We start from the raw sequence: 13,427 nt of genomic DNA, 5'->3' as shown, positions 1-13,427 counted from the left end.
CTATTCTCACTAGTTTGGTGCTTTCGCCTTGTGTTCTGGCAATATGGCAAAACCGAACCATCTTTTAGAAAAATGTATAGGAATGGAAATTTTTTTTCAAAGTTGCGTGCTCAGAGTTAGACATCTAAATTCATACAGCAGAAGAGGAAACTATAAATTCTTGATATCTTAAAGAGAAATCTATCTCTTATCAATCATATGATCCAAGCCTATTTCTATATTAGTACTTTCTATACAGCAGTGTCCATCTGCATTTATGTTCTATCATTTTATGAATTCATCACTTGACATTAAATCACAGTTATTGAGAATAACCTTTAAGCTCTTTAGAACCACATAATCTCTGTATTCTCAAAGGATTTTGTCATCCTTCAACATATGCTTTGTGTGATTTTGATGAAGCGGGATTCACACAGTCCTGCAGGTCGCTAATGAAAATGGATAGCAGAGAACCCAGTGCCAATTCCTCTGGGGCCCCAGTTAATGTATTGCTCCCTGTTGTGAAGCTGTACAGTTGCTACTTACTTGCTTCATGATCCACCAGCCATTTTTTATGTCTGCTGTCGTATTTTTACCGACACAGTAGTTTTTTAGTCATCAGCTGTGCAGCACCTGGTTTTGGTGCAAACACAGGGTTCCTTTCAACTAATACAGAAAATCCTTCGACTCCAGCTAATTCATTTTTAGTTATTGACTTCTTTATCTAATTGATCATTTGGAATGTTTTTTTTAATATCTTATCAATAAATATCCTTCTTCATTTTTTCTGTATTTTTTTGGATCTGGAAACTACATGAGTAGGTTGGTAATTTTGAATCGCTTTCTGGTGATATCTTAGAAAATTAATAGAATACCAGAATTTTAAAATTCCATTTTTTCTCCATTTCTATTTTTGGCAGAGAAAGTCAGGCTAACAGAAAATAGGAAGTTAGGAGCTACCTCAGGTAATTTGTCTTGTAAGTTGTCAAAACCTGTCTTTCAAGAGCGGCCCTAATAAAGAGTTAGTGCTCAAAGAGAGATTGCACTCACATGATATGCTGGTTTTGGCTGGGGTAGAGTTAATTTTCTTCACAGTAGCTAGTATCGGGCTGTGTTTTGAATTCATGCTGGAAACAGCGTCCATAATTCAGAGATGTTTTGGTTATTGCTGAGCAGTTCTTGCACAGCATCGAGGCCTTTTCTGCTCCTCATACTGCTCCACCAGGAGTAGAGGCTGCACAAAAAGTTGGGAGGGGACGCAGCTGGGACAGCTGACCCAGACTGACCAAAGGGATGTTCCATGCCATTTGATGTCATTCTCAGCAATAACCTAGGGGGAAGGTTGGGGGGGGCAGGCCGCTGCTCAGGAACTGGCTAGGCATCGGTCAGTTGGCAATGAGCAATTGTTTTAATTTGCATCACTTGTCTGTTTTGGGGTTTATTTCTCACTTTGTTATTTTCCTTTTCATTACTATTGTGATTCTTTTCTTCTTCTTCTTCTTCTTAGTATTATTCAATTGTTAAACTGTTCTTACCTCAAGCCATGAGTTTTCTCACTTTTACCTTCCCCACATCCTCCTGGGGGAGAAGGGAGCAAGTGGCTGTGTGATGCTTAGTTGCCAGCTGGGATTAAACCATGACACATGAGCACACAGTGGTTGAAAGACCAGTTCTGCTAGAGATGCCATGGAAAATAGGCACATGTACTGCCAAGACACATCAATTCATGTTCTTCTTTTGGTGTACATATGTATTTATGTAGTCAGAGTGTTCTTTGGGCAGTGAAAAAACATGTCAGAGTAGCACTCCTATGTGTTTTGCAGCAATCTTATTGAAGGATTCTTATCAAGCAATGTGGAGTCAATTATCTCCTTCTGCATTCTTTGTATTCCCGTGCAGAACTGATTTCTCAGCTTGCCTGTTGGGCTGATGCTGTACTCCACACACACTGAATACTCTGCATAGAAATACTCAGTTGGTCTATTGGGATGAGTTATTTCTTTGGTCATGTTGCAAGAGTTCGTAATTTTATCAAGGCACCCTATTCAGCAAGATATTTAAGCACATTGCCTAACTGAACTTTTGGAATGCTTAAAACGAGTTGTGTGCTGAATCAGCATCTCAGTACTTAGTTGGTGTTGATGGCCTATGAAGGAATAAAACAATTTAAATAATCTTATACTGAAAATATATGGTGATATTCTAGTCACTTTTAGACTGGATATCTAGTATTGTCTAGTCCATGAGTCTGTACTTATTTACTGTCTTGAGGCAGAACACAAATTGCCTAGTGTCATTGATCCAAATAAGCCTGTATCTGTACAGGTACTATAAGAAGAGATTCTTCCTTTTTAGTCTAAATCATACTCAGTGCATGGAGACAGCTTTTCTTCTTCAGAGGGAAGTTTGATGTGATATAAAAATGACGTAGGTTTAAATGAAGTACTTAAAATGAATGTTTTGCATTGCAGTGATTGAGCCAGCAATACTTTTAATAATTTGTCCTCACGTTGCTAGCCTCTTGGATCTGAGGGATTTTCTAATACAAACTATAATGTAAAATTCATTAGCTACCAGTAGCCAGGGTTCTGAATCTGCTTGAGTGAATGAATTAATTTTCATTTCTGAAAATATTCATAAAATGTTGTTTTATAGTAATCCTATATATTATAATAGCTTTTAGATGGCAGTATCATAAATCTAACATACTTAAAGCATACAACTGGGTATGAATTTACATATAAAGGAATAGTATAGCGGAGGTGTAAAGGAATTAAGGGGCCCTTAGTACACATCTGCTTGTGTATCTGTCTGTCTTTCTGGTTATACACATAGCTAAATTTCAGGTGTTCTTTAAAACTTCAGCTGGAACTGTATGTATCTGTGTGTGCATCCATGCAGATATGTATGGCTGTCTGGTATCATGAAGAAATGACTACAGGATGGGTGCAACTACAGTTATTTCTCTGCATTTATAATTGCCTTAGAAAAATTGTGTAGGAAGCTTTAGTTTCACACTGACACATTTAGACTATTCTATTGCTATCGCATGCAGTGCATAAAAGCAAGAAAAATAAAGTAATTAAAGCTTCTGTTCACCCAATTTAGTTGTCAAAATGCATCTGTGAGATAGATTAAAAGAAGAGGACTTTCAGAAGAACAATAAGATACTAATTATACTAAAGGGCAGACTGAAAAGTTTCACCTTTTTTGTGGACATGAAAGATTAATTAAAATGATGAATTTTAAGGCACTGGTCTGAAGCCTCAGGATAACGGGGTGAATACTACAAGATTTTCTTTGTAACTTTCAGCAATGCATTTTGGGTGTTTCTATATCAAAAGTCTGTGCTGTGACCAGGAAGTCAGAATCAACCTGAACATGAATGGAAAAATGTTATTGACTGTTTTTTCTCAGACCAGAACTCACCATGATTAGCTTTTCAAGTCTGATTTGAAATTGCCTCAGGACTGAACCAAAAATCAGGATTTTCATTTGCTGGATGAGAGAATACAAGCAAGGAGGAAAACGGATGTTGCTTAGCTGTGTGCCTGTTCAGGACAGTTGGAGCTATGTCATGCTGCGACCTTTCTTCTCTTCGGTTTATCCAGCTGACTCATAGCACAAGTAGCACGAATCCTCACTTCTGTGGTGTAGTACTGTGATGCGTTGCTTTGTAGACACTAACAGGGACCTGCTCAGGCTGGAGGGGGGCAGTTTGCTACTGTTATCTCTTAACTGATCTACTTCTTGGGAACTGGGCTGACCAGTGTTTGGTTTTTGCAAAGGACTATGTATTCTGATAATTAACTGGGTGCTGTAAATGCTTAGGGGGAGTCAACCGCCTGAGCTTCTCCTTACCAAAGTTTGGGAGTACTTGGATACCCATCTTTATGAGTACATGCCACAGGCGCAGATTTAACAGGACAGGGAGCTACAAACTTGTTCTCCCTCTCCTTTTAGCTTCTATGTCACTTAGCACTGGACCAACCTGAATTCCCATTGTGGTGCAGCGTGAATGAGCCTCTTCAGCAGCTCAGCCCCAGGTGCCAGAGGAGCTGGGAAGACAAGAGATGGTCAGCCTCTGGCAACAGTGAAAAACGGCCAACACACTGTGTTGTAGTGCTGCCCCTTGCCACATGATCTCTCTGTGTTTACATTTACCAACATAAATCAGTTTAAATTTTTTCACTTGTTCTGCCAAATCATTACAGGACTGACCTAAAAGTGAATCAAATCTGTTTTAGTCACAGCAATACCTAGACACTAATAGCACTAAACATATAATGATTTGACTTCTTGCTGGTGGCTATCCGTCTGTGGTGGAAACCTGGCCTGACAGAGGTACGAGGAGCTGAATACATACTGAGGTGGCTGACAAGTCATCCATGAGGATCCTTGTAAAGAGTGTCAAAGCTAGCTCAGGTAATGTCTGTGGAAGTCAAAGTCACACTATTGACTGCAGTTGAACACACTCTCAGGATTTGCAAAGGAGCCTGAAGCAGTAAGTGTCCAAACTGCATGAAAGAGCTGCATGGTGCAGCTGTATGTTAACTCCCCTGTGTCTTGGGGAGTCTCCTCTTTTTGATGGGGTCTCTAGGCATTAGTATGAAACTTGTTACAAACTGCTGTTACAAATTGCTGTTACAGCAATACAAACAAATAATCTTGTATTATCATTACGTAAGACTGAACTCTCAGGAGACAGTTAGCTTGTCCTTTACAATAAGTGCTTAATTTGTGAAAATAACACATACCAAAGAATAAGAGAGAGCAAAAATAATAGCTGATGTACTTTCCACTTTAGTCTTCTTGCTTTCAAGTATTCAGTTTTGCTATGGGTTGAGTTTATGTAACACCTTAATTTTGTATTTTTCACAGAAATGTAACCTGGAATAATTTAGCTATCCCAGACACCCACTGTTCCAAAGAGCTAGAAGAAGGTTACCAGTGCCCACCTGGATTTAAATGCATGGACCTTGAAGATCTGGGACTAAGCAGGCAAGAGCTGGGCTACAGTGGCTTTAATGAGATAGGTCTGTCCTACTGGTAACATCCATTTCAGTATCCATTTAAAAATGTTTATGAAATGAATAGAACAGATAAATCATGTCTGTGCTGAAAAGATATCAAGTGCAATTAGTATTCTGCTCAAGTAGAGCACATGCCAGAAAGAGAAGCTGTGCTATTTGCTTTGGAATGATGAAGTTATCATCTGTTTTTACATTGCCTGGGATCCCAGGACTTAAATAACTTTAAAACAATGTCTTTATTTAAGAAGAGTCAACCGTTGATTATCACCAGTATGCAAATGCGATGACTAATTTCTGTGTTTTATTTATGATTCATTTTAGAGTATATAATTCATCCTGTTTGTCTAATTTTAGTAATAATTCCCATGCAAAAAAACCCACCCAGAATTACTTTTATAATCATCTTGGTACTAAAGAGAAACAGGGAGAGAAAATGAGATCAAGTGTATCTGTGGCAATCTCGGTCCAAACTGTTTAAGTCAGAACATAACCCAGAAAAGTGAATGGGAGTCAGGCAGATTTTGTAATACTGGCACAATTTGTGTTCTGTGAAAAACTCTGCAGAATCACCAGGAGAATACACTTCTCTGCTGCTTGCAATGTGTCACGCCATCCCCGTGGGGAAACGAACATGGAACAATAATTCAGGAAAGGTGGCAGGAGCATGGGCAGCTGTGGCAAGATCCATATCCAAATGGAAAATATGCAGTTACCCTGTCAGAACATTGTAGTTATCTCACATTTATTTAACAGACGAAGGTCCAACAGGAGCCTGCAGCTGTAAATTTTCATTCCAGCACAGGTAGGGAAGTCCCTTCAAATGATAAAGCATGCCTATAGGCCATATGCTTTCTGATGCATCTCTCTGACTCCGATAAGCTTTTTTTTTTTATCTTTCCTGGCTTGAGCTCCAGACTGTTATCCTGGCCCCAGCTGAACTAGAAGGTAATAAAAAGGTTTAATGACTGAATGACTGCAATCCAGAAAGTTTTTTTGAATGTAGAAAGCCTTTGCAGCTGAAATCACCTTCAGTTGGTTCCCAGGCCGCTGGATGAGCTGGATGAGCTGGATGGTTACAAGAAGTAGTCTCAGCGTCCTGTAACAAGTATTCTGTGATACTGAATACTTTCTGAACAAAACCTACCATTTGCGTCCTTTCTTTTTTCTCATGAGAAAGGGAGAAAACACTGATTTCAACCAAGCTCCATTCTGTTTCCTCTGGGAGTCAGAAGCATACCAGCTGTACCAGTACTGCGAGCTGAATAGCACTACTGATAGTATCTAACTTTTATATAAGTCTTTTCTTCAGTAGATCTCAAAGGATAACCCTGTCCGATCTCTCACACAACTGTCAGGTTCCTAAGTTAGTGGCATACTGCCATGCCTGCATGAACATGAGCTGAGTTCATGCTAGAAGCTAAAAACATCCACATGCAAGTTCTCTAGTTTGAGATGGTTTGGCAGGGGAGCGTGGGATAGGTGTATCACCAGAAGAATTATGCCTCAGATTGAAATCATCCTTCTTATATTGACATGCAAAATGATTTGTGTCATTGAAGGCTGTTATTCTAGCTGCCTGCCCGCTCACCAGGGAAAAGTAGTTGCAATGCCTCAGACAAGCTTAAGTGGGTAGATGGTTTGACTGAGGCTCAGAGTGCTTGATAAAGGAGGCCAGTATGTTTTTAATGATGGGGGCAGGTTGGCAAAGACAGGTGAAATAGTTTGTCCAAGGGTGCCTGCAAAGCTGACTGAAAAAACAGGGCTCAAACTCTGGTTTCCTGAGTCGCAGTCCTATACTTTATCAATATGTCATTCTGAGTGCTGCATGTTAAAGATCTGATTGCTAACAGACTTAGGAGACTGCCATTGATATATTGCTTTTGTCTAGAAATAGGTAACCAGCATATAACACCTCTCGGTACAGCAGCCAGAAGTTAAGTTGAATGTCAATTGAAAGCTGATAACTAAGCTTTAAAATACTGGGTAAGACACAGCAGCTTTGCCACAAAATGTTAAATGAGCTTCCTCAAATTAGGAATGTCATAAACAGGGTTTAACCAGAAAGTTTATCAATATTTTATAAATCTCCATTTTGTGATGCACCTTTGTATGTAGGTAGCAGGTAAGTAATGCAGTAAATCTTTTCTGTGTAATTATACTATTTTATTGTACACATTCATTGATATTTTACTTGCAGATATTATTATGCAGCCTGTCCTGTTGGTTCCTGAAATCTATCATTACAAAAATCACAAAAGCAGAGCAGTTTGGCATCTACTGTACAATTAGTACCACTTAATTTGCAGTCTATAAGTGATGCATATCTGAATTTGATAATTTATTTTGTATTTTTTCTCTTTAAGGAAGAAGGGAGGGTTTTTACAATTTTATTACTGGGTGAAGACCAAACTGTCCTAATCAGACACGAGTTAATAGTTTTTTGTACTGTGAGGTCTATGCCAAGTAGGTATTTTCATATTTGGAAACCCCCTTAATTTTGATCATACCTTGCTCCCACTTTTATAAATGGCTTTGGCTTTAAAGGGATGAAAATCAGAAAGATGATAGTGTAAGTTTTGGTACTTGACAATATAATTATTTGACAAGTTTTCTTTTTTTTTAGTTTTGAGGTGTTGTGTTTATCCGTTTTATGTATGCTTCTGTGTGAGTAGTATATATTCTGTAAGGAAGAACACAGTTATAGACTACTGATAAATATGGCTTGAAGTAATCTTGTCAAGATAATCTAAGCCATCCCCTTCCGATGTGATGCAGACTTCACAATCTTTCCAGGCCATCTATTGCACTGCTTCATTGTCTGTACTCTTAGGAAGGTTTTCCTACAGTATAACCTAAATATTTCTTTTTTTGCAATTTAAGATCATAATTTCTCACTTTATTCTCTACTGACATAGAGAAAAATTTAAAAAAGCTTTTCCACATCTTCCAAGACTATCACTATGCTTCTTCTACCCTCTATGGCCCTGCTGGGCCATATAGCTCCAAATGTTTCAGTTTTTTGCTATAGGACCTATATTTTATACCTTAAATTATTCTTATTGTCGTTCTCTAGACTTTCTCCAGCTGATTCACCTCTTTGTTGAAGTGCAGTACTGACAGAATACCCCAGCTATTACTTTATGTGTTTTTAAGCTTTATTAGAGTTTCTGCATCCCAGTGAGATGTTTTCCATTTTCAGAACAGCATGTTGTGGGTGATTCATGTGTTTTTCTGATTTGTTACAGCCCTGTGTCCTTTTGAAAGAGCTGCCATCACTGTTTCCCATCCTTTATTTGCTTACTTGATTATTTCTTTTTAAATGTAGACCCTTGCATTTGTCTCTGTTGAATAGCATACTTACTTTTTTTTTTTGCAAAGATAATCTAGAATTTTAATTCTTTCCCCGTGAATACTTTCAGTGCCTCTTAGCTTACTTTTATGTGAAATTTCATAAGTATAATTTATTTTCTATCAACCTGGTCAAGAGTGAAAAAATAAATAGAACCAGACCAAGATCAGACTCTGTTGGCACCTCATTTCACAATCTTCTTTTCTGACAATGTTTCATTGATAGCTGCTCATAAGGACACTTAACAAATGGTTTTGCACCCATCACACAGTAGTTTCACCTAACTGTATTTCTGTATGTTGTCATGGTAAGACAATGTTAAAAGCCTTTTAAAATCAAGATGTAGACCATTAAGTGCTTCTCCTCTCTTTACAAAACCTGCTTCCATTCTGCATTTGTACAGCAATAATACAGTAAGGTTTGTGGCATAGGTTCTCCAGTGCCTGCACCCTTTCAATATGTATTAATAATATAATACTTACACCTAATGTTTGTGAAGGTAGTTTTACAAACATGGGCCACATCAGTATATGTTTACAGCTAATGCCTCTGTTCTTCAATGTGTGTATTTCTGGATTGGAAGTAGAATGAAATTAACACCAATCAGTTTTGCCAACTTTTCCAGTGTAATCTCTAATGAGAGTGGGAGTACTAAAAGCTGGGGCAGTTCTGCCTGGCTATACTTCTAGGAAAGTCATGAGCAACAGTCACAGAGGTCTGTCTTAGAACTGTGAAACTGGAGAATTAATGAAACATTGAGTGGAGAACCAATTAGTTAATGCCTCAGTACCCCAAATTCCTTTCTCTGTGAAGTTCTGAAATGGGAGGAAAAATAGTAGAGAAAGAATAATCTCCCCCCCTTGGTGAGATGACTTCAGATGTTTCAGGTTCCAGCTGATGGGAGGCTACAAGAACTTCCTGCTTTGTTCTAGTAAGTTGCTCATGAACTCCGTAGAAACCCGAGTACTATTTCCAACAGTTTGACACAGAACTTGACTTCTTAAGTAGGTGTTGTTCTTACACAGTGGGAGCCTTCATATTAAATGAAGACTTTTATCCATTGGGATGCTTGAAAGATATTTCAAATGCTAGCTGTGGGGCTGAGTGGGAGTGAGAGAAAGGATATGAATGAAAGGCGTGGCTGACTGTGCGGATGTGGGTAGCAAAGCTCCTTACTATTGACTATACCTGTATGGTACTGTCAAGCTCTTCTCTCTCAGACTTCTTAGATGATTTTGATTCAGGCTCCTATAAAAAGGTTGGTGTTTCCTTAATATTAGAACAGACTCCAGCCTTGTCTCCCACTGAGAGCATCACGTGCATTCACAGTTGGCCTGTTTATTCTTTCTAATTTTATGCTCTGCTTTGTGTTTTTCCTAGCTGTGTTTAATTCCATAGGGTGTAGCTGGAAGGATGACAGTATCACGAAGTGTGCAAACAATGTGGAGCTAAATATTAGGAAAAATGACCTTTGTTTTGTGAATAAACCCTAGTAATTGTACAGCTCTTTAGGCATGTGATTGTATTTGCATAAGTATTTTCATCTGATATCTCTAAAAAGCATAAATATAATTGTTGAATTAAATAAAAGCATGCAAGACCTGTCAGTTGGAGAACTATGACAAGTACTTCTGCCTTCTGTGTCGCTGGTTATCTGAGTGCACATCTACTTTTAGTCAATATTTGATATGGCAGTAATTGCTATTAGAGCCACACTAAGGATGTTGGTAGAGCTGTCTATGTGGGTGCCACTGGAAAGGGTGCCACATGGACACAAATGTGCCAAAACCCGTGCTGTTAGTGGTTCCTAGGCAGTTCTCCTCCTTACCTCTACTTTCCACACAGTACAGATCCTTTTGCATTCAGATTTTTGTAACATCTGTCTAGTAATCATTCCACAGGCCTCATGGGTACAATCATCTGTAATCATCTACAGATGTACACTTGCAGCTAGCTACATTACTGATCTTACTCTTCATGTAATCCTACAGAATGTTTTTTTCATGATTTACAGTGCTACATATTGCTTCAAATATTCTCAAAAGGAAAAGGAAGTCCAGAATAAAAGGTGCTAAAAATCAAAAAAATATTCTACAAAGGGAAGGAAGTTTTATGCCACGAAAGATCATTTTGAAAGGAGAAGGAGGAGATCTTATGCTATGCTGTATCATCAACCCATCTGTCATTTGCTAGGGCCAGTACCCTATTAAATGATATTAATGACATCTTGTACCTGCAGAGAGTATTTAACAAAGACTACCATATTAATGTCCGGTTTACGTACAAGAGATAAACACACACAAGTTGTATCTTGGAGGCAAATAATGAAATTTAAATGGTAAGGAATGCTTCAAAGCACTTATACAAAAATTACGTCTGTATTAAACCTTACTTGCCTTACAGTAGAAGTGAACACTGTTCAATGGCACAATGACCCAGCAAAATCATCTTACTACATGTGCTGTAAAATAGCAATAGAGCTTTAGGTCTCAAATATCTCCTACTTCCATTATAAGGCCTTTTCCATTATAATATGTGGTGCAGAATTTAAATATTCTTGGCATGCCTACAGTTTAGAGTCTTTTTTAAAATTGGAAATTAGAATAAAAGGTTTGATATGTCACTGAAAAATGTCTGCCATGATTAGATTAAAAGTGAGCCTGATTTAGTGTTTGTTAAAGGAAACATCACTGTGGGACCAAAGTCAGCTTCCTCAATTCACTTATAGGTATTGTTTTGTCCCTTGTACAGGGATCAAAATAGCCCCTTTGTTTACCCATAAGTTAAAATTTTATCTACCAAACACAGGAGTTACATTGGTTCTCTTAGGAGTTCTTTTATGATGGGGAGAAGACTTGTGAGTGTGAGAAAGCATTGCTCTTAGACTGGAAAAAGGTTGGGGTGGCATTAGGTCCATTGCTTAGAAGGAAGAAATCAAGGTTAGGATAGTATGCTGTGAATCTGGATTTTGTGCCTCACTGGAAAGGGAGGAAAGCTGCTCACATCGATCTGGAATAAAAGCTGAAGAGTCAACCTAAATCATATCTCCAGTTAGGTACTCCTAGTAAGAGCAAACATTCAGAGCTACAAGTCCATTTGTTTATGTGGATGCCTATATAATGAATTTGGCTGCAGGAGGCCAATACAGGTTCTTAAAGAGAAAGTAGAAGTGACCCATGTTTTTATATAGTAGTACAGTGGCCAAAGTGAGACACTTGCATTCTGGAAGGATGCCCTACTCACCCCCCTGCAGGGGCTGGGGCAGAGCATGCTCCCTTCCACCTCCCTCCCTCTGAGTCTGCAGCAGCAGGAATTCTTGGCCTCAGAGGACAGTGAGCAACACAAGACTGGTGACTAGAAGGAGTACTATAAAGCCCTGCTCCTTGTAATTTTTCTGTGAAGTTATTTCAAGTTTTTCTCCATGGACTGCCTAACACAAAAAAATGTATAAAACCACCTTAAAGTTTAGGAGGCTGAATGTTAACTAGACATACCAGCGTAAAAGAAAACACTTAAAAATCCAACGTGCCATTCCTGCTGTCACTGGATGAAAAAAAGATCCTGTCGCTGGTGGCAGAGGCTGACCTTTTCATTTGTCCATCACTCCATGCCCACCTGACACACTTGTCCCTTGGTGGCAGTATTAGCAGCCACCTGGTCTTTCCAGTTCCCTGGCATGGGCAAAAGAAGCATGTAGATTATAACTGATTAGTTGTCAAGTTGTCCTAGATGACTGCCTACTTTGCCAGCTCCAAGACTTCCAGGTCCATGAAGAACAGTGAATTATGAGTTGATGAACAAAATAAAAATTACATTTGGAGGTTATTTGTCCAAAGTAGGAGACACAACTGATAGTGAAAAGGATTGCAAGGATGTTTTCAGCCTCCTGTATGCCTCCTTCGTCCCCCCACTGCCTGTTCACAGAGTCATGTCCACCTGAATGAAGCCAGAGTCGTTTTGTACATAGATGTCCAGAAATACAGATCCTCATCAACACCAGAGCCTGACTCCCTTGGCTCTGAGTCAGTTGATATCTGGGATGACAGAAAGCAATGAGGGGATGTAATTGTTAAGTCAGAGCCTCCATTTAATTGTACCTGTTAAAGCCTGAGGGATTGAGCTCTTATGAAAGAAGTATTGGCTTAGTAATGATTTCATCAAAGTTTGTGGTCAGACTCTTTAATTCTACAGATGATATGTACGCTTGATATACGTATAGAGTCTTAACACCCTGTTTATCCTAGCAAGTGCATCATAGTATTAAATGCTTTCATAAGCAGGTCTAATCTTATTCCACTTATACAGCTCTTTGATTCAGGCATTTGCATGCAAAGTGCCTAATAAAGAGGCCTTCATCCATGACCGCAGCCTGTGGAGTTACCATGTGGTAACGTGAGAAGTGATAACAAAGTTAATGTGTGAAGGTGTCAGAATGTAATTAGGGAAACCATTCAGACTGTCTAGTGATAGAACTGTTTTCTAAATATGAGCCAAAATGACTTAAAGCATGCCCCATTAGTCCATTGATTGAGAAACCAGTGAAAATCATTATTTCAAAAACAGTGATATATTTTTGGTTTTCTCACTAGAATTCCATCTTAGGCCTCGCTGACGGAGAGCAATAAGGCCCTGATCCCAGCTGAGGCACTGTCATGGCCAAAAGAGTCTCTACTCAGGGAATTTCACTTATTTGTTTTACTGCCAATTAACATAAATTTATAACCACTCATTCAGGTATTAAGAAGTAAGGAAGACAAACAGTTAAAGATACGCTTAGGGAAAACATCTTTCTTCCTTTGCCTGTCTCAACTTCAGTCCACATACCTCTCCTCCCCATGTCCTAGTCCTCACTCCTCTGCTTTGGCAGCATGGGGGGTGGGGAGTGGCGCAGGAAGCTGGGGTTGGTGCATAGTAGTTTCTTTTTGTTGCTACTCCTTGTTTCTTACTCTTCTGCTGCTGCTTCTTCCTTTTTAATCATCTCCTCTGCTCCAGAATGGGCTTAGCCATGGGCTGCAGTCCCTTGACAGGAGTCCCTGCTCTCCTGTGCCCCCTGCTACCAAAAGCCT

General features: G+C 39.1%; 1 protein-coding gene across 1 annotated transcript in view; it reads left to right on the top strand.

Moving 5' to 3' along the window:
• NALCN (sodium leak channel, non-selective) overlaps positions 1 to 13,427 on the top strand; it is a 246,892-nt gene that overhangs the window by 50,642 nt on the left and 182,823 nt on the right. Inside the window, exon 7 of the mRNA XM_075090175.1 lies at positions 4,861 to 5,015. Within this exon, the coding sequence (XP_074946276.1) occupies positions 4,861 to 5,015 (155 nt within the window). The remainder of the gene's footprint in view (positions 1 to 4,860; positions 5,016 to 13,427) is intronic.

The sequence above is a fragment of the Phalacrocorax aristotelis genome, chromosome 1, assembly GCF_949628215.1.
Source record: "Phalacrocorax aristotelis chromosome 1, bGulAri2.1, whole genome shotgun sequence".
NCBI lineage: Eukaryota > Metazoa > Chordata > Aves > Suliformes > Phalacrocoracidae > Phalacrocorax > Phalacrocorax aristotelis.
This window is presented reverse-complemented; position numbering and strand designations above follow the sequence as displayed.